Source organism: Asterias amurensis, chromosome 16, assembly GCF_032118995.1.
Source record: "Asterias amurensis chromosome 16, ASM3211899v1".
NCBI lineage: Eukaryota > Metazoa > Echinodermata > Asteroidea > Forcipulatida > Asteriidae > Asterias > Asterias amurensis.
Window position 1 is genome coordinate 11,278,947 of NC_092663.1, and position 27,809 is coordinate 11,306,755.

Sequence of the window (27,809 nt, forward strand, 5' to 3'; positions counted from 1 at the left end):
TTTGACGACCGATTGCGCTCAAATTTTCACAGGTTTGTTTATTTTTGCATATGTTGAGATAGTTTTAGCTTTTTAAACAAATACACAATTATCGGTTAAAGTCTATGTATGGACACAAGTAAAAATCTGGGACAAGGATGTTTGTTTGATTTTATATGTTTTGAAACCCCTTTTGTAAATCTACGCCCGAATGTGAAACTACTAAAAGCTGGTTTATACGCGGGTGCACGATGTTCGCAAGGGCGTTAGATAAACGCAACACACATTTTAAAGAGGAAGCCGACGCCCAAGCGACCAATGAAAAGGCTTGCTACCCCGCGCGGCCAAAACAAGCGTCCGCGTAAGTTTCTTGATCGGAGATGGGCACAAATTCTTAATTTTTTACAACACACCTGACCTGAGGTCAAGATTAAATATCGGTTTTTCTTCGTTATTTTGTTGACTTTATTTTTACTTTTATATATGTTGTTGATTAGTATTACATTTTTAACAACATATGTCATTTTTTATGGTCATAAACTACATTAGACTAAAGTAATGGACGAAACAAAATCTCCCCAACATAAAACTCCATAAGGTTGGGACCACAATGGTCCCGGAAGTTCAAATCTGCGCGAGACTTGCACAGTCTATTGCCGTGGTGCCCTGTAGTTGACATTTACTTTATAGAGTGGCCCTTAGCAGAGGAAAGTTTCCGCGCCCTTTCAAGAGTTTAAAGAAACACATTGCCTTGGAATCGGTCGAGTTGGTCTTTGAAAAGCGTTCTGTAACCGTTTGTTATAAAATCGATATGGTTAGAATGATGTTGTAAAAGTACAATACAATGATCTACACAAACATGCCTTGAAATTGCGTGGTTTTCTTTTTACCTGGTCGACTAACACAGTCGCCGTTTATGGGAGTCCATAAATGGCTGACCCGTGTCAGCTTGCGAAATGGAAACCGTGCAATTTTTGAGTGATACTTGTGTGAATCCTTATATTCTACTTTTAAAACATCTTTCTAACCATGCATTTCATAACAAATGGTTACAAACGCTTTTTATAGACCAACTCGTCCGATCCAAGGCAACGTGTTCATCAGTTCAAGGCCTGATACTTACATGTTCATCACAAAATACATTATCTTTTAATACTGTTTTATTTTTAAGGAACCGAAAGATAACCCCAAGAATCTGGTTGAAAGTGGAGTGGAACAAACAAATGTCTTTTTAGGAGACTAAACAACTGAGTCTTGTGTCAAATAAAATTTAAAAAATACCAGGAGGATGGGGGACCTTTTTATTTTATTTCTTTATTCATTTCAAACTTTCTTTTGCTGTAATCTTGGCCGAGCAGTCAGGCCCAATGGACTCAAGCTCTGATCAGCAGAGTGTGTGTTTGAGTCCCGGTCTTGACACTAAAGGCCCGGTCAAACAAACCACGATAACGATAAAAATGCACACCCTCGATTGGTTGAATTGCTCCACGCAGAATACGCCCACGCTCATTCAACCAATTAAGGACGTGTATTTTGATCGTTCTCGTTTTTGTTTCGGCGCCTGTGTGACCGGGCCTTTACATTATGTTATTGCTTCATCCTTCTTGCTAAGAGAAGGGTTTTGCTTCGGTATTTATTACAGTGGCTTCTGAAACGTACTTTTTTTAACTCTAATGGTTTCTCTTACTTCTCTCAAGTAAATCCTTCTCTCAACCTTCCGGTTAACAAATCTTTAAAAATTTGGAAGAATAATAATAATAATAATAATAATAAACATTTATATAGCGCCAAATCCATTAAAAATGCTCCCAGGTTCTGTACAACAACAAAAATTTTAACCACAAAAACAAAACAAAAATCAATTGGTCATCAAAGTTGCAAGAAAATAATTAAAGAAAAAACACCCTTGCTACACACATTTGCGTGCTTTCAGGTGCTTAATAAAAGGCAAACAGGTCTGTTCCAGTCTTTTCATACTTTTGAGTGAGAAATTACCCCCTTTTTACAAAAACTATGTTACTTCAGAGGGAACTGCTTCTCACAATGTTTTATAAATACCCCAGCTCTCCATTAATCTTCCTACCCTTTGATGGATAAATAGACTCAAGGTCAATTTCCATGAAAACGTCACTGGTAACACCATGCATTCTGTACTTCTTATCAGTGATAAAAAGCCATAAAATGCTAGGTACATGTACCCTTTCAGTACCAAACTCATGCATAATAGCCTACTTGCTTATGTACATGAAAATCCCATCAAAACTGACTGGCTTCTCTTTCCTTTTATGCTTACAGCCACTACATGATTGTATGTTCTTTCGGTACAGAACAAAAAAAAAGTTCACAGATTTACAAATAATTTACAGGGTTTACAAAAGGTAATGGTGAAAGACTTCTCTTGAAATATTGTTTCATGAAATGCTTTACTTTTTGAGAAAACATTAAAACAATATAAATTCTCGATATCAAGAATTACGGATTTATTTTTAACACATGTCATGACACAGCGAAACGCCCAGAAACAAGAGTGGTTTTTCCCGTTATTTTCTCCAGACTCTGATGACCGATTGAGCCTAAATTTTCACAGGTTTGTTATTTTATATACAAGTTGTGATACACGAAGTGTGGAAATTGGAAAATACTGCTTACTGAAATAATTATTAGCATTAAACCTCACTTGGTAACGAGTAATTGGGAGAGGTTGATAGTATAAAACATTGTGAGAAACGGCTCCCTCTGAAGTGTAGTAGTTTTCAAGAAAAGAAGTGATTTTCCACGAATTTGATTTTGAGACCTCAGACTTAGAATTTGAAGTCTCGAAATCAAGCATCTGAAAACACATACATTTGTGTGACAAGGGTGTTTTTTTCTTTCATTAGTATCTCCCAACTTCGATGACTGATTGAGCTTAAATTTTCACAGGTTTGTTATTTTATGCATATGATGAGATACACCAAGTGAGAAGACTGGTCTTTGACAATATTACCAACAGTGTCCACTGTCTTCTCTTGTCTTTTTATGCTAAACATGTCCATGGGATCCCATTCCTCCTGAATCCTACCACAGCACAGTCCAAATGTGCCCTTAATCCTTTGGTTTCCATTATGCAGCCTCAGACATCAATGGAATTCATAATGATCTAGGTTGTTACATGGAATATAGGGGAATGCCACAGGGTCTGAACATAGAGTAAGGACACTCTATAGTGTGAAGTACAATTGTTAGTGTTTGCTTTTATTGAATGTAAGGTGGGCTTTCCGTGGACCAGTGCTCACCAGTGCCGACACAGGGCCCATAATCATTGCACATCAGGTTGTCCCTGATAAAGAAACCCTTAGTGCGTGGTGCATGTAGTGTGGGTATACAATGAAACTTGTATGAAAAGGTCACATTGTGTGTGAGGCAATGGATTATTCCACTTGTCGAAGGGGTAGTTTGTAGTATTTTATCAATAGTATTTTATCACTAAATAAACTTAATTCTGTTAATTACAGACGCAAATCTGTGCCCACATTATGATAAATACTTTTGTTTAGATATGATTGCATAATTAGGTAGAATTTTAGTGATTTTTTTACTTTAAGATTGGAGTAGATTTCTACCCATCCCCTCCAGTCTAGTTGAAACCATTTTGATCACTTCAGCCATGCTGCATGTCTATGCAGTCATATCAATAATCTTTCCAGAACACTCTCTGTAGAAACAAGGTTCAGAGTGTAGTGTGAACTACATGTACATGTATGTATTGCGTGTGTGTATTTTACCTTGCATAAAATACTGTATGTTTCAGCTGTCTCTATGGTTTTAGCGCTTTGAGACAACCTTCGTGTGTATAAAGCGCTATACGAGTATCAACTATTATTATTAGTATTATTGAAGTGTTGTGTGATGGAGAAATCAGAGGAAGGAAAATCTAGTGCAAAGACAAGACAGAAAAGCAAAGGAAAGGCGCCGTTGCCGAAACACAAAGATCCTGCCTTCAAGCGGCGTCAGGCTCAGGCCAAGGAACAAGAGCTACGGCATGCCGTTTACGAGAGCGCCAAAGATGCTGGAGTTCGTATGGGACAGGAATATCGAGCACTCGTTTGCTCCTCGGACAGTGAGGAGGAGGAGTTTGTGAATAGAGCAGTGGGAGAGATGATGGATTATTATGCCTCGGAAGGACCAGAGTCGACGGCAGAGAACAGTGGGGATGAAAGCAGTGACAGCAGTGGGAGCTCTGACGAGGATTATGAGGTGGAGGAAGGCTGGGCTGCTGGTGAAGATGATTGGTGGGGAGATGAAGAGGAGTGGCAGGATAAGAAGGATGTAGACGATGGAGATGATTTTAATTATGATGACGATTTTGATAGGGGTGATGAAGCGACTGACATAGGTGAGGATGGGGAAAGCGACGATGATATCTCGGGGCCGAGCCGCCAGAAGAAGATCAAACTATCCTCTCTACCATCCAGGCAAACCACGAAGCAGAAACACTTGAACCCAGAGTCTGACAACGACCCCGACCCTCCCTCAGCCGATCAACCCGACTTCCCCCCAGATCAGTTTGGATGGACACGGAGTCTGGAGGATATAAAGGTGACACCTTTCCGCCCAAAGAAGCCCTTGGGTCCAAAGTTCGCCCGGTCAAACTCTACCCTGAAGTATTTTTTCCACTTCTTTCCACGAAGCCTCTTACTCGACATTGCCAAGTGGACCAACGTTAAGTTGAGGGAGGCTGGCGAGAAGCCAACCACCATTCAAGAGATCCAGGCGTGGCTCGGAGTGATAGTCTTGATGGGGCTATTCAAACAGACCATATACCGGAACTACTGGTCGACCGACCCAATATTAAGAAACAATCTTATCGCACACACAATGTCAAGGAACCGCTTCGACGCCTTAAATAATCATCTCACCTGCAACGATCCAGACATAGACCCCGCCCATTTCCACGACCCCGCCCACCGGGTCCGTTACAAAATGAAACATCCTGTGTATCCTCTCGAACCCATGTGGGAAAAAGTGCGTCGTCGATGTCTACGTCGCTACAACGCCAATCGAGAGCTTACTATCGACGATGCTACAATTAAATTTGCCATTCCCCCTGCGCCAGTCCTAAGCTTTACAATTCATGTTTTGGCGGAAGCTTCAACTGGTGCAGTGCTTAACTTTATCGCCTATCCGTGGGAAGTAAAGTCAACCAAAATGACCACAATAGCCACTAAGGTTGCCAATCACCATCTCGGTCGGTATCACCACATCTTCACCGACACCCTCTATACTTCAGTGGCACTGGCTCGAAACCTACTGACCAAGAACACCTACCTGACCGGCGCATTGAAGACGGACAGTAAAGAGCTGCCGACAGAGCTGTCCTACTCTGACAAGAACCCGAACAAACGGATGGAGAACATGACCAGGGTTCCCCGTGGGACGTTCTACAGTCGACAGAACGGCCAGATGGTAGTGACAGCCTGGAAGGACAGCGATGTCATGCTGAGCCTATCCACCGCACATCAAGGATGGAGAGACCCGACTGTCCACAACCTCACCCGGAAGAAAAAGGATAACCCCAACGGCCGAAGAGTCACCCGGGTGATTCCTGCCCCTCCTCAGGTTTGCGAGTACACAAAGTTCATGGTTCAAAATGAGGACCGGAGTGATCATATGCGTGCCTATTATACCTGCTACAGGCAGGGTCAATACTGGTGGAAAAGGATCCTCTACTTCTTGGTAGATACTGCCAGAGTGAACGGGTTCAATGCCTACAAACAACTTCACTACAATGATACGCCATCTGATGACAATGATATCAGCGCTGCCCTCACCCACAGCCAGTTTGTGCTTTCCTTAGGCACAGCGTTGATCGATGGATACCGAGCTAAGTTCAGCAATCCCCAAAATAAATCCGCCAAGGCTGGTTCCCAGCGCAACATCCCCGGACACAGGTCGTCGACGATGCCCGGACTCTATCCAAAAAGATGCAAATGGTGTCTTAAGCACAAGGGATTGACTGCTTCTGGTCTTATCCGAACCACCAAGTATGGATGCCAGGTTTGTATGGTAAACCTCTGTCCTGGAGCATGCTTCATCAAGTTCCACACCCCCGCTACGACCATGGCCAAGTCCGAGCACCTCAGCGAACACATCTCATCAAAGATGCCAGGGTACTATGCAAAAGGATGCCGATGGTGTCGTCAACACAATGGGGTGACTGCATCTGGCCGAACCCAAGTCACAAAGTATGGTTGTAAGGTGTGCATGGTAAACCTTTGCCCTGGAGCCTGCTTCACAAAGTTCCACGAAGACGCCCAGAAGCAAATAGATACCACCCCAACAGCAGAAACCAGCGCACTGTCCCCTGAGCGGCCAAATCAGGAGCAAGAGATGAAAAAGGAACGGAGGGAGAAAGATAACCTGGGAGAAGAAGTGGAGGGAAGAGAAGAAGCACAAGAAGGCGGAGGAGAAGATGCAGATGGAAAAAGGAAGGAGGAAGACCCAGGAGATGTAGCAAAGGATGGAGTTAGAGTAAAGATAGAAAGAGAAGATCCAGGCACATAAGCAAAGAGTGGAGACGTAGCGGTTTAACAATGGCAAGAAGACACAAAAGAAGAAGACAAGGGTGAAGATGAAATGGTTTCCGAAAAGAAGACCCAGGTAGACAATCCGAAGGAGGGGTAGAAGAAAACAGAGAAGATGAGAGAGGACAGTATGTAGAGGTCGAAAGTATAGATGGATTGCAATATGCGTCATTGACCGCCATCTTTGATGTATTTAACACATGAAAATTGCACGCATGTAGGCCCTTCACTAACTTTCGTGTCCTTTTAAAGTGAAATTACATCCAAGATGGCCGTCGATGACGCGTATTGCAATCCATTTTTAGGTGGAGTAGCATAGATTCCAGAGGAAAAGGAAAGTGAGAGGAATAAACTCTTTCACTTGGCTTTACCTCATAAAATGTAATTGTGCACATTTCACGTAGATTCTTCATGGATTTGGGTTCTTTTTTTAAACACAAAACATAATGTCCACAGGTCTTTGTACATTAAACTTACACAGTTTGAAGATAATGATTGTACAAAGCTTCGCTTGAAATGTTACTTACTGTAGTTTTTGAGAAATGAGTAAAACAATGTCACAAATCTAATTTGTTGTCTCAGTTTTAGCATGTAAAAGCGTATTACCCAGTTATGGTATGTTATGGTATAATTTAATAACTGGTTAATACGTTTTTACATGCTAAAATAATTATTGCCTCACTGAGGCGAAAATTATTGTGTGACTTGTTTTACTCATTTCCCCAAAACTACAGCACCCCAGCAGAAAGTATTAGAAGGGAAGCTTTCTACCATCCTTGTCTTCAAACCATGTATTTAAGGTTATGTTAATCTGTGGAAATTTTGAAAAAGTACCCAAATCCAAGAAACAATGTGGGGGACCACACATGTCTAAAGTGTTTGAATCATGTGAGACTTGCACAGTCTATCATATAATACTGTTTGCCTGATAAATAGGATGTTGATTTCATGATGTGTTTCTGCATTAGACATTCAAATTCTTTCTTTACTTTCCAGGCCATAAGTCTGTCCTTTGTTATACGTAACACATTTCAAATTACCTTGTAATTCCTCGAGGTCACTGAGTTTTTTAAAGTTTTGTTTACTAGGAACAATCATAAACAGATTTAAAATAAAAAGGAAAAGACTGTAACATAAGATCGAGTAAAAAAAGAAACATGTTTAGCGTCCGTGTTTATAAAAAAAAGGAAGGAGGGGCTTTTTATTTTTTATTTAAAGATGGTCACCATTCTTGTTAAAATATCAATATCCATTGTTTTTTTCTCCTGCTCAAAATGAAACATTTTGGAAAAGACATTCAGATTGTTTAGCTGATATCGTAAAAATAAGCCTTTTTTCATAAAAAAGAAAAGAAAAAAATATGCATTAAAAAAAAGGAAAGCGGGTGGGGACGCTAAACATGTTTCTTTTTTTACTTGGCCTAAGTGTGGAATTGCCCACTTGCATTTTTGTGACTTCATTTACTTTCATGCGGTAAGCACCGGAAGGTTAGCATGCCTTTTTGTGTGCTTATATGGTTAGCGCCGCTATGTAATGGAAATCACATTAGCCCCTAAGCAGTGCTACGAAATTTGGCCCTGGGGGGCTGGCAACCCTGTACTTGTTTTTCAATAATCAACCAGTGTTAAAATACCAACAAAATTTAACCATTGTTTTAAGAGCCCTACCATGTTTTTTTAATAATACCAGATTTCAATGTTAATAATAATTAACCATATTGTCGTTAGAGCCCTATATGTAATTTGTTTTTAATAATGAACCTATAGGCCAAATAAAAACAAATTCCAGTTGATCGACCAGATTTTCCCCAAAAGAGGAGGGCCTTTTTATTTTTTATTTTTTTTTCCAAGATGGCCACTAAGTATTTCAAATTAAACAGGCAACTAATTCTTCAGTTTGAACCCACCGCAAACTTATTTCATAACTATTTGTTGCATGAGGACTGGGTGAACAGGGTCGGATTAGTACACTCAAAAGAATCCCTGGGTAGGGTCTCAATAATTTTGTATTATGAAACGGAAGGTTACACGTGTTCGAGAGCATCACGCTGCATTCAGGAAAAGCCCCATACATGTAGGCCAGTCCTTTTGAAAGGATGGGTTTTGTTTTTTTGTTTTGTTTTAAATGTAAAAAAACAATCGAGAGAATTTTTTTTTGATTTTTTATAATAAAATAAAGGATGCGGCCACAAGAAAGATGCGGACGGGGACGACCAACTGGTATTTTTAATTTATTTGGCCCAGTAACAATAATTACAGCACAATTGTAGTCATTGTTGTCAGAGAACTATAGACCTTTTAATTATCTCATCACAGCCTAAGGTTTCTGCCGACCCAGGTTGGCAAACTACGTGTATGGAGGAGCCATAAATGCAAGGCAAAAACAGATAGCTACGGTTGAACCAATGTTATTATATTAAAGACAGTGGACGCTATTGGTAATTGTTAAAGATCGGTCTTCTCACTTGGTGTTTAAAATAAACCTGTGAAAATTTGAGCTTGATTGGTCATCATAGGTGAGAGATAACTATGAAAGAAACAAACACCCTTGTCACACGAAGTTGAGTGCTTTCAGATGCTTGATTTCGAGACCTCAAATTCTAAACTTGAGGTCTCAAAATCAAATTCGTGGAAAATTACTTCTTTCTCGAAAACAACGTCACTTCAGAAGAAGCCTTTCTCACAATGTTTAATACTACCAACCTCTCCCCATTACTCGTTACCAAGTAAGGTTTTATGCTGATTATCATTTTGAGTAATTACCAAAGTATCCACTGCCTTTAAAATTGGTGTTGAATTTGTTGGAAAAAAAAAACCAGCCAGTTGTGGGCAAGGGATGTATTATTCATTTGTTTATATCAAGCGCCTTGAGGCGCAGCCGTTCTGTAACTGTTTAAACGCATATACAATTCTATTTAGTATTAATATCAATCTGATTAATATTGTTTTTAAATTGAAAGTTTGCAGAAAAAATAATAACATCCACGCCAACCAGCACTGTTTATAAATCAATAATAGACGAATTGAATTGCATTTTTTGGGACGGAGTCATCCCCTATTGTATACTGTACAATGTCACGTGTTGACTTGTGACCACGTGTCACGAACTATAGTTTTTGTTCAGAAATAAATTGAGCTGAGATGTATCTTTTATTGAGACCATCTGGTGTGAACTTAGTTTATTTTGTCAGACCACAGAGGCAACTAAAAAACGATTGCCTCCATGCCCCCTTGATCAATGCCTTGGTGCCCTTGAAATACTCAGGTAGAAATTTTCAATTTACTAATAGAGTGCCCGTTACTAAAGAGAGAATGCCTTGGTGCCCTTGCCCTTTCAAAAACGAAGCATACAGGCCTGTTCTGTGAATTCTCGTTCGCTTTTATGAGAAGAGGGCGGTTCCTTCTTCATCAGACACCACCCACTTTCCCACCTTCAGAAGGCGGGGACGTACATTTAAAATGTTTCGATACTAAAAACAAACCTCATATCATGGGCTCAAGCAGCACACCTATAGAGCCATTCGTTTTGCCGACACATTAGAATCTAAAATGATTTCAGGTTCTTTGAGCTTTTAACTTTTTCTTATTGAAGGAGATCTAGGGATTTACATTGTATTTAATAAGAGAATAAAAGAGGAGGGTGAGGTCTTAACCGATCATTTGGAAATGACAGGGTCTTGTAAAAGAACTTAAGATAAAGATTCACAAAAAGCATTTTTGATACAGAAACCAATTAGGATGCCCCATATTGCACAGTAGTCCTTTACTGTTTTACTCCAGATTTTTAACTATGTAACTGTTCATGTAGGTCTGCTGCTGCTGCGAATTGAATAGATTTTTAATAAACCATTGAATGAAATGAAATGAATGAAAAAACTAATGACATAAACACCAAGTACATGTAAAACGACTTGTTGTATTCAGAGGACCTCGTTTCAACTCAGTGTGCTTAAAGGCCAAACTTTCAAAATGTGGGTCCAGACTGTCCCACACTTTTGGAAAAAACAACTACAGCATAGGGAGCAACCTGACTTACACATTAGTGAATAGGCTACTGAAGGACAATGAATGAAGGTCAATGAATGAAGGCCTGGTATTTCATCTCTGAAAGGGCAAGGCTATATTTATTCTGAAAAGGGCACTTCCATTAGAAAATCTTATAAGGCAGTGGACACTATTGGTAATTACTCAAAATAACTGTTCTAAGCATAAAACCTTACTTGGTAACGAGTAATGGGGAGAGGTTGATGGTATAAAACATTGTGAGAAACGGCTCCCTCTGAAGTGATGTAGTTTTCAAGAAAATAAGTATTTTCCACAAATTTGATTTCGAGACCTCAGAATTAAATTTTAATGTCTCAAAATCAAGCATCTGAAAGCACACAACTTCGTGTGACAAGGGTGTTTTCTCTTTCATTATTATCTCGCAACTTCGATGACCAATTGAGTTCAAATTTTCACAGGTTTGTTATTTTATAATGAGATACACCAAGTGAGAAGACTGGTCTTTGACACTTACCAATAAGTGGAGTCCAGTGTCTTTAAAGTCAATGGGAAACTTTTGAAGGGGCAGAAAGGCCAAAACCATGGGCAACAGAGGCCATTGCCTGTGTGTAATTCCACACCTGCAATGTTCACTTTCTGATGGTGTACACACTGTGTATTGTAAAATGCATGCAGTGATCTTACTAATGTCATAGGTCATGCATATAACTATTCAATCAATCCACTCTATTTCTAGATTCCAGGAAATGGCGAGACAAGGGCTTTAGACTTTTTTCCTGCAAACAAATATAACATATTGACACCGTCCTTGTCATGTCCTCAGACTACTTCAATGAGTGAATGACATGGCATAGTCAGGATATTGCCCTTAACTATTTCACTGACTATTTCAGTCTTTTTGGTCCAATGACAGTCGGTAGTGCTGTAGCCATGGTGGGCAGTGCTGGGCGGCGGCCTATCCAGGACTCACAATTTTTGCCCAGCACTCTGAGCAAAACACAATACTGCCCAGCAAAGATTTCCCCTAGAAAGAGTCATAATATTGTCCACTATTGTCCATATTGACACAGCTAATGAACCATTGCAAGAGTATCAAATATCACAGTCAAAAGGCCATTTTTGCATGGTCCCATAACATGAACAACTTGGAAACCTGGCATCATGCCTGAAACTTAATGGCCCCATAATTAAACATTCATGAATAATTTTTATTTTTTGTTTTACCCATACACTGATGTGTGTAAGCACCAAATGGTACTTTTCCCAAGTTCTGTGGAGAAAAAATCACAAGGCATTACTTGGGTGGGATTCGAACCCAAGACCTTTGCAATTCTAAAATAATTTTGTTGATCTGCTCGCCCTTGGTGGCTTCGAAGAAAAGTTGGATAATTGCCCACCACTTAAATAGCGGTCAAGCTACATGTACAACCCTGATCGGTATTCATTACTGCTGATGCACACGGGAACATGTTCCCAGGAATGGACAGGCTACAATTATGGATGAGACTGGCCTTGCCCGCATGGAACGTTAGATGAAAGCCAGTTGTGTATTCAACTGCAAAACACACACTCACACACCCACCCACCCTCTCAGTAAGATTATGGAATACACGTGGTCACCCTTTCGTTTGTTGGAGTGTTCCGCTAATCCTTTCAAAACGTTTGATAGCTTGTATGTTGAGCACACTCTTTAAATTTGATCCATGGGATTGTGAAGCCCCAAAAAATCTATGAGACCTTTTAACGCTTTGTTTGTCAAGATACCCAATGCTTTCTTTAGGAGCCATTGAGGTTCCAAGGCCACTATCTAATCAACTGGTGCCTGTGGAAGATGTGATCTGTCCACTTGTGTAGAGAGTCCAGAAACCAAACATGAATGCTAATCTTAATGGTAGGAGCATGGAGGTAGAAGGAGGGTGTGTCTAAAACTGACTTGCCTGTTTAAAATGCACTAACTAAAGCCCTTTCCACGCTTATCTATTATTCCTGTGGAATACAGAGAGGGACTCTTTTTACCCCACGAACACTCTGGTGCGCATTAACAATGTGTCCCTATTTCACAGGGTTCCAGTACTTATGGTTCCAGTGTTTATGGCAGGCCCTAATACTTCAATACAAAAAGAATTGAAAGATATTTGTATTATCAGTATGGTAAGACACTGCTCTAGAATTGCAAGGGTCGAGGGTTCGAATCCCACCCGAGTAATATGCCTGTGATATTTTTTCACAGGACTCGCGAAAGTACTGAGTATACAGTGCTAACACACATCGGTGTATGGGTAAAAACCAAAATTAATATTATCAGTATAATTTAAAAATGCAGTGAGGTATAATTATTTAAAGCCTGTCAAACTTGTACAGTCTTAAGTTTTTTACTGGCTCTGTACTAAAACCACTGGCCTCAGGCCAGCAGTCCAGTGTTAATTTGAAGCCCTGCATAGGGAGTCAAACCCATTCCATTCTTAAGAATGAGACTTGTTCCTTGGAAAAAAAGTAAGAACATTTTATTGAGTACAAGGGATGGCCTACATAATACTCAGACATGGTTTAGGCTTGAACTATTCAGCGCCTTGAGTACTCAGCACCTTGAGTACCTCGTTTGGTAGATACGTGCGTTTTTTAAGACTTCGATATTATATTGTTATTATTAATTTTAGACTTTTCAATCACAACTTTTCTGATTTCATCAAGGGCAATAAAAATTAGAAATCAGACTAAAGAAGGAAGAATATCATGACTGCATTCTGAACAAGATCTACCCCCCTCTGTCAATTGATTGACTTACCAATTTGTTTTTTCTCTTCTGGCCTTTTGTTCATCCAGTCGTTGGCCTTCTCAATGATTCGCTGGATCGCCCCGGGTTCCTCTTTGGCCTCTTTGCAGCCCGGTCCGATACACGGCGAGGTGTAATACAATAATAGTCCAAAGTCAATCAGAATCCACACTAAGGAGGTGGCAATGATGATTTTACACTGGCGTCTTTTGGGCAACATGATTGCTAAGAGTTTTTTCTACTAGGTGGGTGAGGAGAGTCTGACTGCGTTGCAGTCTGCAGCGATTTCAAGCAACTTGGAAATTGCTATTCTTGATGATGAGGTTCTGGCTGTATCAAAACTGAAAAAGATTGCAGGGTGTTTTGTTTGTACTTCAGGTAGAATGGAACTGAGGCTCCTTTCTAGAGGTAGTAGGGTCCTAGATTTTTATTTTGGTGACTTCCTGTGAGAAAAAAAGAAAAGAAAAAATGTGACAGAAGGAACTAATTAACATTTTCTCATTATTTCAGGCGTGATATTTGGCCCAAGTTTGAAAAAACTAGGACATTTTCAGGTACATGGTAGGGTCTTTAAAAATATACTTTTGGGGATATTTAATGCAAATATTGTTTTTTTTTCTGAAGAGAAAAAAAAAAAAAAAAAAAAAGATGTAGATAGGGAGAATTAACTACCATACCTGTTACTTTAAAAAATTTAAAGGAATCACACTTTCAATAAAATAACTAAATAAATGCTTATAATAATAATGGAAACTTTTATAGCGCCGATAACAAGCCCGGTATCCACCCCAAGCGGCGCTCATGGCGCTGCTCTACAAAAAACAACCAACAAGCAATGAAAGTAGCATCAAATAATTAGAAAATAGACTTAACAGAACGCTTCTTTATGTAGTGAGCTTTTTAACTATTCTTGAATAAGGTGAAATCTCGTAAACATTAAAAAATAATTATGGGGGAAAAAAAGAGAAAAAAGAGAAGAAATCAGGAGGTTCTATCGAACATGCCCAAAGAAAATTCAACAGATTTAGTTACATTTGTTGACAAATAATTGTACTAAATGTAGTAAGTATTAAAATTGCGCAAAGTGCGGTCAGGCAGGGGAGAGTGTAATTCCTCTGTATAATTGGGTTGTCAAGAGAAGCGGTGCGGCCGGATAAAGAAATTTGGGTTTAAAAAATTCAGACCCTTTGGTCATTTGTTGGAGACAAGTTGACCAAAAATAGTATGATTGCACTTGCAAAGAATTTTTACATTGAATTTTTACATTGGGTGCGCTCGATAAGCTTCCCTGGGTCGACCCCGATTTGCTCACTCGGGTGAGCCCCGTACAGGAGCTAATCGAAGGATCACACTCGCCCTCTCGTGGTGACGGCATGCACCTCAGGTCACCCCCAAGTGACCCACTCCACCAGCAGGGCAATGGGGGCTGACCCAGGTGAGCCCTGTCAAAGCTATTCGAATGTACCGGGGCAGACCGGGGTCGACCCAGGGAAGCTAAACGAACACACCCATTGAGAATTCAATGACAAGGTAAAATGTTTTCATACACTATTTTATTTAATTTATTTTCCAATTACCGCGATAATGTGAGACTTCGCGTTCATTTGCTTACATTTCAGAGCAGAGACTTAATCCCTGGACAAATTTAATCAGACAAACCATGGAGGTAGAAATAGACCTCCATCATGGTCACAAACGATGTCATAAGGTTTATCGCGAATAGCAAAATATCAAGAGAGGGCGCTGTTGAACCCACGCAAAGATATAGGCGATGCGTGCGCGAGTCGTGCATGACAACATACACCGCATAGCAAACTGCCCCATCTGCTGCTGCCTACCCACAATGCATTGCGGTTAAGAATAGCGATAAACCTTGATTACTGTTACAGAATACAATTTGTATTCTGAATACAATTTGTATTCTGTAGTTAAGTTACAATTGTAACTTAACTACAATAGCAGTGTAGTTTTAAAGTAAAAACGTAGGGAATACAAACATTAACAAAGTAAGCCAAGGTGAGACTTGCCGTAACAAACGGAAAAGTTTCCGTATGGCACCACCACTTTTTCATTCGATATGAAATAATATAGTATCTAATTTACCTCAATGAGATATCCCTTTTTGTAAAAATGCGTGAAAAAGTGGTGGCGCCATACGGAAAGTTATCCTAACAAACTAACTGTAAACAGGAAACATCTTGGAAAAGTTTCCGTATGGCGCCACCACTTTTTCATTCGAAATAAAATAATATAGTATCTAATTTACCTGATTGATATATCCCTTTTTGTAAAAATGAGTGAAAAAGTGGTGGCGCCATACGGAAAGTTATCCAACATCTTCTTAAACAGGTTGGTGCACACGTTTTATTTTGATCGAGAAACGTGCTTAAAAACCGCGGCGGGGTATTCCTTCTCAACCACCACCATGACCATGTCAACGCAACGCACACTTCACACACGGAACATTTTGATGTGTCCCCTTCCCCTTTTTATTTGCCCTCACTGTCGGTCACCACAAACACACTTGGCACTTGTCTCCTAAAAAAAATACAAACAACACCAGCAAAGTAAAGCCATAACCATTAAAAACACATTAACACCGAAGAAGAAACAAAACAGAAACTCACAAGAAATTTCGGCTTCCGCCTTCGTCATCTTGGACCCGTTGGCACTATCCGTTCCTCACCTGTGCTGGTCGCCATTTTAAATAACCTCAACTTGGAAACCCGCGGGAGATATCGGTCATTGATCTACATTGATCACGGTCCGGACCAATCGTGGTAATCGAGTAATGTTTGGAGTGAAACGGTGTAAGACGCTGATTGGTTTTATCTTTAGTAATTTAGCCTTGGTTGATTTTATTATGAATTAATTATGCAGCCGAATTATTTTACTCTCAGATTTAATCTCCGTATTTTGGATACTTCCATTACATACTTCTCTTTTAAAAGTGAACTTCAAAGGACCCCATGGCCATGGTTTCTTAAATAAAAAAAAATGTGAATGGACATATCATGCAAACACTTTTGTTTCTTAATAATATTCATAAATGCAATGATTTATAGCAAGCCATTTATCTAGCCTAGGTTCGAGACAATTATTGTATTCTTCTTTAAAATAAATTTCTCCTTCCCAACCCACAACCCAACAGGAACACTTTTCTTTATCTACAGGGTGAGGAGATGTTGTGTAAAGTAAACGATTTCGTTTATTAAAATTTTTTGGGGACATGCTGTCATTGATAGAGGTCGCTATAACCAAATTTGAGTTTATCTTTTTAGAACGTGCAGGTCTTTTTTGACGGCTCAGTGAGTCAGTGTAAAATATTAATCTTTGTTTTTGTCCGATGATAAATTGTATTGGCTACAATTTTTAAGGCAAGGACAGTTATAGGCCTAGCCTAGACGTCATTCAAATAGGGAGCCGGGTTTCATGATCGAACTTTGTCAAAATAATCGCTTATATAAAAAAGTGAAACAGCCGACTGTTCATAATTAATTATATCAATTGTTGAAGAAGAAAAGAACATTATTCCTACAGTATACAACTTGTTTTCTTTCATTGGGCTGTGTATACATCGTACCACATGGCCCTGCGATGTGACCCCTTTATCATTAATTTAGAGACCAACATAGAGCTAGAAAACTGAATTGGTGGTGGATGGAGTGCTAGCAGGGTAATCTAGAGGTCGTTGGTTCAAATCCCCTCCAGTCAATTTTTCTTCAGTCAATCATTAATACAATGTCACAGATAACTTGATCTAGGAACTGTACTTATATTAAAGCTAATTGTCCTGAGTAGATTGGGAGACCACATAAACAGACAACAGACATTTTTGTAAAATTTCTTTGTTTCTTTGTTTTATTAATTTTGATAATAAGTCACAAACAGTTTTGCTGGAATTCAAGTTTCAGCAAGTGAGTATTTATAATAATATTATTGGTAAAAACAGTGAATGCCTTCTTTTTAAATATAAAAAAACAATGGGCATAATAAGTCTAGCATTAAAAACAAGTTTCTAAACAAATTATACACTAAAGGTTGAGAAAAATGTGTCAAATCTACACCCCCAATTCCTGAATGGAACAGTCAATCTTTGCTAGACTACATGTTCAACCATGTTCGTTCCATTCTGAAAATAGGTTTCATTTTGACAACAAAAGACAAACTATTAATTACCTATTCCACTCAAAAGTAAACCCTGTTTTGGCAGAAGGGAAGTATTACGCCTCATCTTTAAATCTAATCATCTTGATAACAATTTCGTCCATGTCTTGCTTTATTTAATCGACTAATCACTGGATATGAACAAAATGTTATACAAATGTAAATGCATTTTTTGTTTATACATAAACTATGGAAAGGTACCATTAGCGAGAAAAGCCTGTATAAACTCAACAAACAAAAATAATATTACCATTATTTGTTGATACTTCCAACAAGAACATATCTTTTTATGACATTCCGACGAAGTTTTAAGTACGGTTTTCTTTTTAAATCTTGTCTATAGAATCAAGAGACTTTAAAGAAAAAATGCATTCTGATGGACAACAACTAATGCTGGACCACCTCTTCAAAATAGAAAACAAAAACCTACAAATATAATTATATTTATGCATACCATAAATCCTGAATTGTCAGACCATGTGGACTTTTGGTTTACAACAAAAGTGACCTAGCAGATTCCAGTGCCTTTCTGGCAGGCAAGATACTACGCAGGTCATTATTTTGTGGCAAAATCTCTACTTAAAATTCAAGAGTTATAAATAAGCTGAACAAGTTTTGAGATGTCCCTCTATATTACATCATAAGTTGATAAAAATCATATGTAATATACAATAAATATACAATATGCATATCAGATTTAATAATTTCTTTCATTGAGCTGTAAACAAAATCAAGCCAGCAGAGAAAGTCAAGGCTCTGGGGCACTTTTTGTAAAAAAAAATAAAAAATGATGTCACAGGTTACAGAAGTCTATACAACCACAGTTTTTTAAATATTTCTGAATCAAATCATCGTTCTCATTTGCCATTCATTATAAGTTGCAAAAAAAACCAAAGTTTAAAGGAACACGTTGCCTTGGATCGGACGAGTTGGTCTATAAAAAGCGTGTGTAACCCTTTTTTATAAAAGCATACGGTTGGAAAGATGTTTTAAAAGTAGAATACAATAATCCACACAAGTTTGCCTCGAAATTGCATGGTTTTCCTTTACTGTGCGAACTAACACGGTCGGCCATTTATGGGAGTCAAAAATTTGACTCCCATAAATGGCCGGACGTGTTAATCGACGAGGTAAAAGGAAAACCGTGCAATTTCGAGGCATGTGTGGATCATTGTATTCTACTTTTACAACATCTTTCTACCCATATGCATTTTATAAAAAACGGTTACAAACACTTTTCAAAGACCAACTCGACCGATCCAAGGCAATGTGTTCCTTTAAAAGCAGAAAGAAAAAAAAACAATTCCAAAAGGTTTCCAAAAGTTACAAGTACATGTAACATACAGACAAGATAGAAGTTATGTCTACCTACACTTTCACTAACAATGTAAGAGGAGGCTTGAACTCATGCACAGCGGTTTTTCCTTCATGTTGAACCAATTCCGTAATTGTGTACTGGATCACTAAGAACGCCTCCACAATTCATACTGGAATACTCAGGAAAAAAACCTTTAGAAAGTACAAAGTGTTTCCTCTCTAAATCCAAAAGAAGACACGAGGGTGCCAGAGAGTTAGGAGGGTAGACAAAGCGATGTCAGAGGAGCAAATTCCACAAAACAGTAAAGAAAACTCTGGCTCCCACTTTAACCAAACAGTTGTCATAGCTTAGTATTGAAAGAAGAAATACAATAAAGTAAGATTATAATATCTTATTTAGGGCACCTTCCTTGTGAACTGGAAAGCAGAAAAATATTGCTTAACAATTTTCTAAGTATGATACCAGTCACAAATTGTAAATGTGACATGGTAGTTTGGTTGTTGCCATTATTCTGCTAAGCAAAATTGTATTACGCTTAGCAGCTTAAACAGTACTATAAATTTAAGCCCTGGCACTGATTCCAGTAACGCTGGTAAGCAGAGAACTTGCTTAGCAAAGTAATATCTTGCTTGACAGAACAGGGTGACCAGTCGGAAATGCCATAATAGCACACATTGCTGCGACTGGTGTCCCACTAGGTTTTGCCACAGCAAATAATTTTGCTTAGCGATATATTCTCTGCTTAACAGCTTTATCAGACTCCCAACATGGGACAATAAAACTAAAATTATGTCTCCATGAGACAGATAAATAAAGAACCAAGGGGCACAATTCAAAACCAGGGCACACTTTCTTGGAGCTGCTTAAAGCCATTGGACACTTTCGGTAAACAGTATTGTCCAAAGGCCCACACTTCGTGTATCACAACTTATATATAAAATAACAAACCTGTGAAAATTTAGGCTCAATCGGTCGTCAGAGTCGGGAGAAAATAACGGGAAAAACACACCCTTGTTTTCGCACGTTTCGCCGTGTCATGACATGTGTTTTAAATAAATCTGTAATTCTCGATAACGAGAATTGAGAATTGTTTTAATGTTTTCTCAAAAAGTAAAGCATTTCATGGAATAATATTTCAAGAGAAGTCTTTCACCATTACCGTCTGTAAACCCTGTAAGTTATTTGTAAATCTGTGAACTTTTTTTTTTCCCTGTTCCGAAAGTGTATAATGGCTTTAATAAGCATATGTCACATGCAATGTTCGATACACTGCATTTTTTGGGATACTAATCTGAATCTTGCTAAGCACGATTTGTCTATGCTTAACTTTAGTAGTCTATTACTTACATGAAGTTAGGCTTCCAGTTAGTATCCCTTAAGTGCAAGTATTTGGCCACTTTTTAAAAGTTCTTTCCTGGTACAAGGTACATAGAGCATTGTGGTCAGTCACAAGAAACAGGTTTCGAATTCATAGAGCTGCTTAAGCACAAAAAGGTAGCTAAGCACATTATGCTTAACCGAATTAGATTACCTACTAGAATACCATGTTACATGACACAACTGTAACTGGTATCAGTCAAGTTTTGCTTAGCAGAAATTTCTTGGACATTCAAACTTTTTTTTTTTTTTTTCTTATGTGAACTAGGGGGGGTGGTCTAAGATCCAAACATGAATAAGGTAGCTATGTACAAAGTTATGACCATTGTTTATATTTCTAGAAATTTTATAGATATTCATTGCCCCATATCAACCCAGTACTGATAATTATGAAACCAAGCGTTAATGAATATTAATTCATCCAAATATTAAATGAATGATAACAATTTTTTTTTTCACAAAATAGAAGCAAAATACACAAACCCAGGCAAGAAAATTTGATGGTAAATAAAAAATACCACACTTTACACTTTCATTTTTTTTTAAAAGGGCTGCCTTTGTTTCCTTCAAAATTACAAAGTTTAAGAATTAAGAAGTAATATGTACATTTAAAATAAACTAATTTGAATTTCGGATTCAAAATATACTTTTAAAATGCCTTTATTTAATCTTGCATAATTTTTTGTTAACAACCTTGTTTTAAAAGTTAATTTTAGACTTTTTTTTAAAAAAGAGCTGACATGCAGATTTGAAGCGTACAATTATATGTTTAAAAGGGGGAATGTGATTGGCTACTAGGACATCATGTGATTTTCACAGACCCTTAATGGTAGAAAAGCCTTATGAATAAGGCTCTGGAACAGGCACTACGATTGGCTAATCTAAACCATGTGACACAAAAGGCTAATGCTGAGTGGTTAACCAGCTCTAACAAAAATCCTCATAAAATGCATTTAAAATGATCATTAAAAGTTCTTGACAATTATATTCCTGAAAACTGGAAGCTCATGCAAAGAAGTTGCACATAAAAAAAATCACAAAAACCTTTTCAATATTAGAGTAAGAAATGTATTTCATTGTCATACAGATATTTTGGAAATGAGCATACTGTAACATGCGCAATAAAAAAAGAGCAGTTTTACGTTAAAAAAAAGATATTTGTACAATAAAAACCCCAAAGATGTTCGTTTGTGCAGAGTTCATTAAAATGTTTTCAGAGGAAATAACATTTGCAGTGAATAAATACACAAATTGGTTTATAAAAATTTTAAATTGATTTACTTCATACAAATACTTACTTCTGAAAACTCATTCTATATTCTTGACAAAAGTGGCATGTCATGGCCAAGCAGTCAAGCACTCTAAGCTCTGGTGTTTCTGATCAGCAGAGTGTGGGTTCGAGTCCCGGTCTTAACTATTTTGTCCTTAAGCAAGACACTTTAACCATTATTTCTTCATGTTTTGGATGGGACATAAGGCCATAGGTTCAAGTGTTGAGTATTACACATAAAAGAACCCAGCTGTCGATTTCACCAAACTCTTCCTAACTTAAGACTAATCTTAGAACTTAGGACGAGTCCCAACCCTGCACTGTAGCATGCAGATCTTAAGATTAATCCTGAGTAAGAACGAGTTACTCGTCCTAACTTGAGATAAGACGAGTCCTAACTCTTTTTTGAAATCCACCCCAGTACACTTATCTTAGCTCCTTCAATAGACTCATTCAAGACTAGGCTAGATAAAAACCAAATGACCACTTTCATAAGGGGAGCTCACCACTAATGTCTGTCCACTTGCCACACAACACCTGCAACTTACATATCCTGTGAGGAGTTTGTTGCAGTATTCGACAGATACAGATACAGATTTTCAGGATAAGGAGTTCGTCCAGTGTTTTCTCGTATGGTTGGCGGTATAAAGACCTTAAGCACATGACATCATTTCAGTAGGGCGCCCTCACCTAGAGGTCAAAAGGAGGTTGTTCATTGGCCAATACTGTGCTCCGCGCGTACAAATATGTGCGTCTCGATTGTTTTGTCACCGTTTGCCTCTAAGATGGTGGCTGGATGACGTCAATGGATAAGGTCTATTGCACCAAATCACTTTGTAAACCGTTACATGGTGCTCCGAAAGTAAATTCGAACATAGCACAACATACCTTGTTGACAAAATAATGAGCGCTTTGAGATGCCCTGGATGTGATAAAGTGTTTACATGAACTGCGTATTATAACTTTTATAATTGACTTTCTTCTTTCTTATTTGATTACATACAGTAATTTAAAAAAAAAAACCAACAGGCACTTTCAAAACTATTTGTCTGGTTTCATTTTTACATGACAAAGGGTTTCAAACAGCTCTTACAGTTCAACCATAACTAATGTATTTCACAAATTCTGTCAAAATCAACCCCCTGATTTTCCTTTAAAAAAAAATAAACCATTGTAAGGTAGTTGTAAGCAGAATTTTAGGCAGCTACACTAGGGTAGCTCCACCTACATTACTTTCTGGTAAAACATACTTACAATAAATCCATGCTAATGTATGTACTGGTAAATTAACACGTCTAAAGTCTTTACATCTGAATGCATTGCTCACAATTTAGTATGTACATCAACAACAACAACAATAAAAACAGGAAAAAACTTTAATATGGCACATTTTCACAGCACGGAAGCTTCAAGATCACACAGACTCAGAGATCACTTTTCATAAAGCTGGTAAGAGTGCAACTCTCGCTTAGCAGAAAGAGGTTGCCAGCTAACATACCAGGTAATTCAAACTGTTATGACTGGTGTCCTGCTTATTTCTTGCTAAGCAGTAGTACTTTAGCAGCTTTATGAAATGCTGCCCCCAGTTTTGTCATGGTGGGGGGAGCTTCTCCTATGATAACCGTGACATTGTCTGCATCCGGGCATGGAATAATTCTTGTCTCAGGATTGTTTGAGCTACGAGCAGATTTGCTCCGGTAAGGGTGTCACTCACAGCATGGAGAAAGAATCACAGAGCAACATAATTTGCATCATTGTTTTCTTTCGTCGGCTCCTGGTTGCTGATCTACTCGCAGCCCTCAAAAACCAGGAGGGGAGCACCTCATATTGAATCTGGGTCCTGGTGGTAAAGCAGCCTGTGCCAATAGTCAGATGCCTGGCTCCACAGCCCTGCAGCACAGTCCACCCCCCACAGACCCTGGTTTGAAATTCACTCATAAAGGGGATCTCCTCCTATCAGAGTACGGGAGTTCCTCAGAAGGCTGCTTGTAACAATGTTCAACTCCATCCAATGCTCGGATAATTTGATTATTTAACAAGTCAAAGTATTTCACCGTCCCGTCCAAACAACCTCCTGTCATTGGAAACCAACAATCGTCCAAAAACTATCCTCTGTTGCCATGGTGATCTTGACAACATAATGTGCCGCCTTAATCATTCCCCTTATAAGGCAATGGGGAATCTATGCACAATGGAGTCATGACCTTTAACCTCTCAAGGTCATACACAGCAGCCTCATCTACAAACACGACTGTTCCACTGTTTTCACTTTTTCGCGAATTAATTCAGAGGTTCCATTGCCATGGATACAGGAAGCTCCCACTGTGTTTTTTTTTTATATACAGTCTTCAGTCCTTATTCCTGATTGGTTGTTTTTTTGATCGAGCTGATTTAAATAACCATTTCATTGGACAGGATGGTTGGTCTTTGATTCTCTTGCTGTTTCCGTCTGATACTGCGACGGATACCGTCCGCTCTCCTGTACGGCTCACTCTTCAAATCTGCGGGAAGCCAAACATTTCCAAAATTACCAATAAATAAAACATTTCACAACAACCCTAACATTCCCAAATACTGTACAAAGCAAAAGTGCACAGTCATTGGTACACATGTTGTTTGTGTCCATTTTATAAACAACGGTTTCAAAACCATTGATTTAGCAGTTATCTCAATGTACTTAATAAATCAATAAACAATGATGAATAAATAGTGCTTGAGTTTGTCGAAAACAAGATCTGCAAAGAGTTACTCAAAATGCTTATGTTGTTCATTGTTGCTTACTAGAAAATCAGAAACTAAGACCCACATTTTTTAAAGGTATGTTGAAATGTTGGCATGTCCACCTTTAACAACTACTGGTATGTAGACTCCACACAGCCTAACGGAACAGTATCCTCAACAATAAAGAAGTCGATTAAAGGACAGGGTTTCTTTATTTGTGTTAAAGATAACAGCAGATTTTCTTCACCAGACCGACTTAAAAGGTCTGAATTCAGTTAAAAGTCTGAAATTTCTTATCCCTGACAAGAAACATCAGTCTGAGGGACATTGATGGCAAATCCAGAAAATCGGATCCTTCCCCCTTAAAAATCACAGGCTTGTATAAAGTTGGCAAAGCCTACCAGAGATGATGTTTTCAATGGCTCCGTCTGAAGCTTCCCTTCTCTTGTCCTGGTTCTTGTGTTTCTTCTGCAGTTCAGCCACTATTGCAGCCTGGGACAAAAAAATACAATGACAAAGTGAAAATAAATAAAAAAAAAGAAAAAAAAAAAGAGGTGTTCCAGGCAGAATGCCCGAGCACCTAAAACCAATCGACCATATTGGCAGCTAACGGTTAAAAGGCTTCTGACTAGCACCCCGGACAAAGAGATTGACTTGAACCCGGTTCATACTTCCTGTGATCGCGATACAAATTTTTACACCACAAATTTGCAACGACTAATTCGTACCAGTTGAAATCCTGCGGACATTTGCAGCGAAAACAGCCATGTGATGTCAAAATTTGATACGGGCTCGCATTCGCAGGAAGTATGAACCGGGCCAACCACATTGACCAACAAGGGCTGGATAGCTCAGCTGGTGGAGCCCTGGTACGTTAATCTGGAGGTTGTTGGTTCAAGTCCCACTCCAGTAAATTTGTCTTTGTTCAAACCCAAAACTTGAGTCACACCCGTGTGCACCTGCTGCTTAATAATAATCCTCATAAGGAAAAGGCTACAAGCCCTAAAAAATAGCTTTCTTTGCACGGTCTGTGACAGGTTCTCTGCTTTAATTTTCTTCTGCAGGTACTTACTTGATATATTTTTCCCCGTAAACAGCTCTAGGAAATTGGTCCCAATGCCACACATGGCTAATGTTTGCCAAGTTCACATGTTGGGATACAAATTGCACATACAAATTATGGTAAGTGTGTGAACACTGCATCACCTAAAATGCGCACTACACTGTATAAAAAACAGGGATATTGACGCCCCCCCCCACCAAGATTTTAAGTACCTACCTGATTCACCTTCTTCTCCTTGTTCTTGCGTGTCTTCTGAGCTGCTGCAATATTTGCAGCCGTCTCAAGAGCAGCTTCCTGTAAATCAAAAACACATTTTAAATCTTATTTCCACATTTTCAATGTTTGAATAATAACAACCAACTACACACCAACAAAAATACTAAGATCTGGGGCATTTTGGCTAGGGGGCATTTCTGGACCACAATGTCTTGTTTAAAAACAAAAATCTTATAAGTAAATAACAAGATATTGCTTAGAAAAAAACACCACGTTGCTTGTCCTGCTTAGCAGAGAAATTAAGGGTATCTCATGAAAGACTGGGACACATTTGAAAAAGTAAGTTAAGTGGTCAAGTTGAAAGTGAGTCAAATCTTGACCCACTTCTACAGGCATTTTGGTACAAGCTGTTTATGGCTGCTACGGTTTTTTAAGTATTTAAGAGCAACATTGTCTTCTCACCTTCTGTTTTTTACGCATTTCATTCTCTGCTTCGGCTTTCTGAAAGAAACAAATCAGGAGAACATTTGTGTGAGCACAATACATAGATCAACGATTCCATCAAAAATAGAAGAGAAAAATAATAAAATAACTAGCTGTTGCAAACTGCTTACCAATCAATCTACGTACACATTTACATATAAACCATCATTATATGGATGTACATGTACATGTACTGTTAAACAATGTACGATGTATCCCATGATATTGCTGGTTCTGTAAAACCAATAGCTTTCCTTATCCTTCCGGATAACGATAAGAGGCCAGTCTATAGGATACTATGTTTTTTAGAAAAGGATTTGGAACAAGGTTGAGGTTTGGGGATGAGGTTGGATACCTTGTAAGCGATGACGAAGCGATGGAATAGAGCAAAGAATGTACTCGGTGGACACTGCTTGGGGTTCTCACCGTAGTATCCCACTGCGTCATTGTAGGCTTCCTGTAAATCCAAAAAACAATTATCCATGACCGAGGAAAAGAGATTAACAAATTCCATTCATGTGATTTCATTCAAGTACAAGCTGCTACGTGGGACTGTGTGACACATTGGCGTCACCCTGCTAACCTCTCAAGCAAGCCTGACAGACCATTGGAAACATTCAACTGGTGTTTGGTGGCACAACTGTGCTCAGAAAAATAATGCACTACATAATTATATAGTGTGGACATTAAAAACAAAAGAGATTTACACAATAGACCGATCCATTAAGCTCCGCCCCATTGCGTATTGACCAATCACAACACAACGAAGGTCCCACAAATAAAGTCCGACAAGCGGCGTATGCTTGGCGCGTGCGGCAGAGTTGTGCAGAAAGGCATTGGAGAGGCTCACATATCTTTGCTCGCATGTGCGACGTGGGAGGAGCCTAATGGATTGGTCTATTGTAGGGACTTGCAACACTATGTAAATTTACACACATTCACACAAGGTTATGACCATATGAACGAAGGAATGTCCACACAGTGTATGCGACACAAAGATGTGCAAGCTTATGGAAGTGCTTTTATGGGTCTTTTGCACAATGGAAAAATAGACCCCCATCAAGGAATATTTTGTTCAACCCTGGACCCCAAAAGGAAATACTTTAGAAAATGAAATAATAAAACAATAGCAGGCCCCCCCCCCCCCCCACCAAACCGAAACCGTAAGGTTGTGTGTACATGAGTAGGTATACACATTCTAACCGGGGACCTATAACAAAAGAGGACAATAGGGTCCACGGTTCGGGACAGGTCCACAATTGGAAAATACGCACAAAACCAATGGGGGCTGTTGCCAAAAAGTTTGAGTATGAACAAAAGAGGGACAATACGAGGTCCACAGTTGCAGGCGTATACGAGCTTGGGTGGGTAGGCATTCACACAGCAGCGGGAAATTTTACACAATGGAAAACAAAATCCCTACAAATTTGTCTTTATTCAACTGGGTCCCAACAGGGGAATTCTGTAGAAAAGTGAATATTTCTAAAAGAACTCCGTGTGCAGAAGACTGTGAGTACTGAGCACAACTTTCGACCGACTGATACGTTTTCCTTTGACCTCAGTGAGGGCGCTGTTTAAGTTTATGACATATAAACGAGATGGTTACCTGTGCTTTCTTCATATCTACTTCGACCTTCTTGACTTTGTCCTCGTTGTTGAGCAGGAAGTCTCTCAGGAGGGTGTTTTCGTGCTGCTGGGCAAACTCCCTCTTGCAAAGTTGAATTCCTGTTGTCAACTGCTTGATGTCTATCGTCAGGTTCTCAAGAGAAACTAATGTTTTGAGCCAAAAAGAGAGATTTTTAGTTTTAAATCCCCCAGAGGTTTTTAGTCAAAAAATAGATTTGTTTAGTCAAAAATAGAGATATTCTGTTACAA

The 27,809-nt window shown here is 38.9% G+C and overlaps 3 protein-coding genes across 3 annotated transcripts in view; 1 reads left to right on the forward strand and 2 right to left on the reverse strand.

Annotated features, from left to right (window-relative positions):
* The window catches only part of LOC139948869 (polypeptide N-acetylgalactosaminyltransferase 13-like), a 51,397-nt gene extending 35,377 nt beyond the window's left edge, over positions 1 to 16,020 (reverse strand). The window contains exons 1-2 of the mRNA XM_071947224.1: positions 15,947 to 16,020; positions 13,332 to 13,762 (exon numbers count right to left, since the gene is read on the reverse strand). Coding sequence (XP_071803325.1) covers positions 13,332 to 13,539 — 208 coding nt within the window. The 5' untranslated portion in view covers positions 13,540 to 13,762; positions 15,947 to 16,020. The remainder of the gene's footprint in view (positions 1 to 13,331; positions 13,763 to 15,946) is intronic.
* On the forward strand, positions 3,718 to 9,700 carry LOC139949135 (uncharacterized). Its single transcript, XM_071947541.1, has one exon. The coding sequence runs from the start codon at positions 3,868 to 3,870 to the stop codon at positions 6,520 to 6,522; it is 2,655 nt and encodes an 884-aa protein (XP_071803642.1). The 5' UTR covers positions 3,718 to 3,867; the 3' UTR covers positions 6,523 to 9,700.
* Positions 16,021 to 17,175: 1,155 nt separating the features above from the next.
* LOC139949201 (formin-like protein 2) overlaps positions 17,176 to 27,809 on the reverse strand; it is a 49,377-nt gene continuing 38,743 nt past the window's right edge. Inside the window, exons 23-28 of the mRNA XM_071947593.1 lie at positions 27,541 to 27,704; positions 26,290 to 26,391; positions 25,914 to 25,952; positions 25,452 to 25,529; positions 24,574 to 24,664; positions 17,176 to 23,952 (exon numbers count right to left, since the gene is read on the reverse strand). Coding sequence (XP_071803694.1) covers positions 23,843 to 23,952; positions 24,574 to 24,664; positions 25,452 to 25,529; positions 25,914 to 25,952; positions 26,290 to 26,391; positions 27,541 to 27,704 — 584 coding nt within the window. The 3' untranslated portion in view covers positions 17,176 to 23,842. The remainder of the gene's footprint in view (positions 23,953 to 24,573; positions 24,665 to 25,451; positions 25,530 to 25,913; positions 25,953 to 26,289; positions 26,392 to 27,540; positions 27,705 to 27,809) is intronic.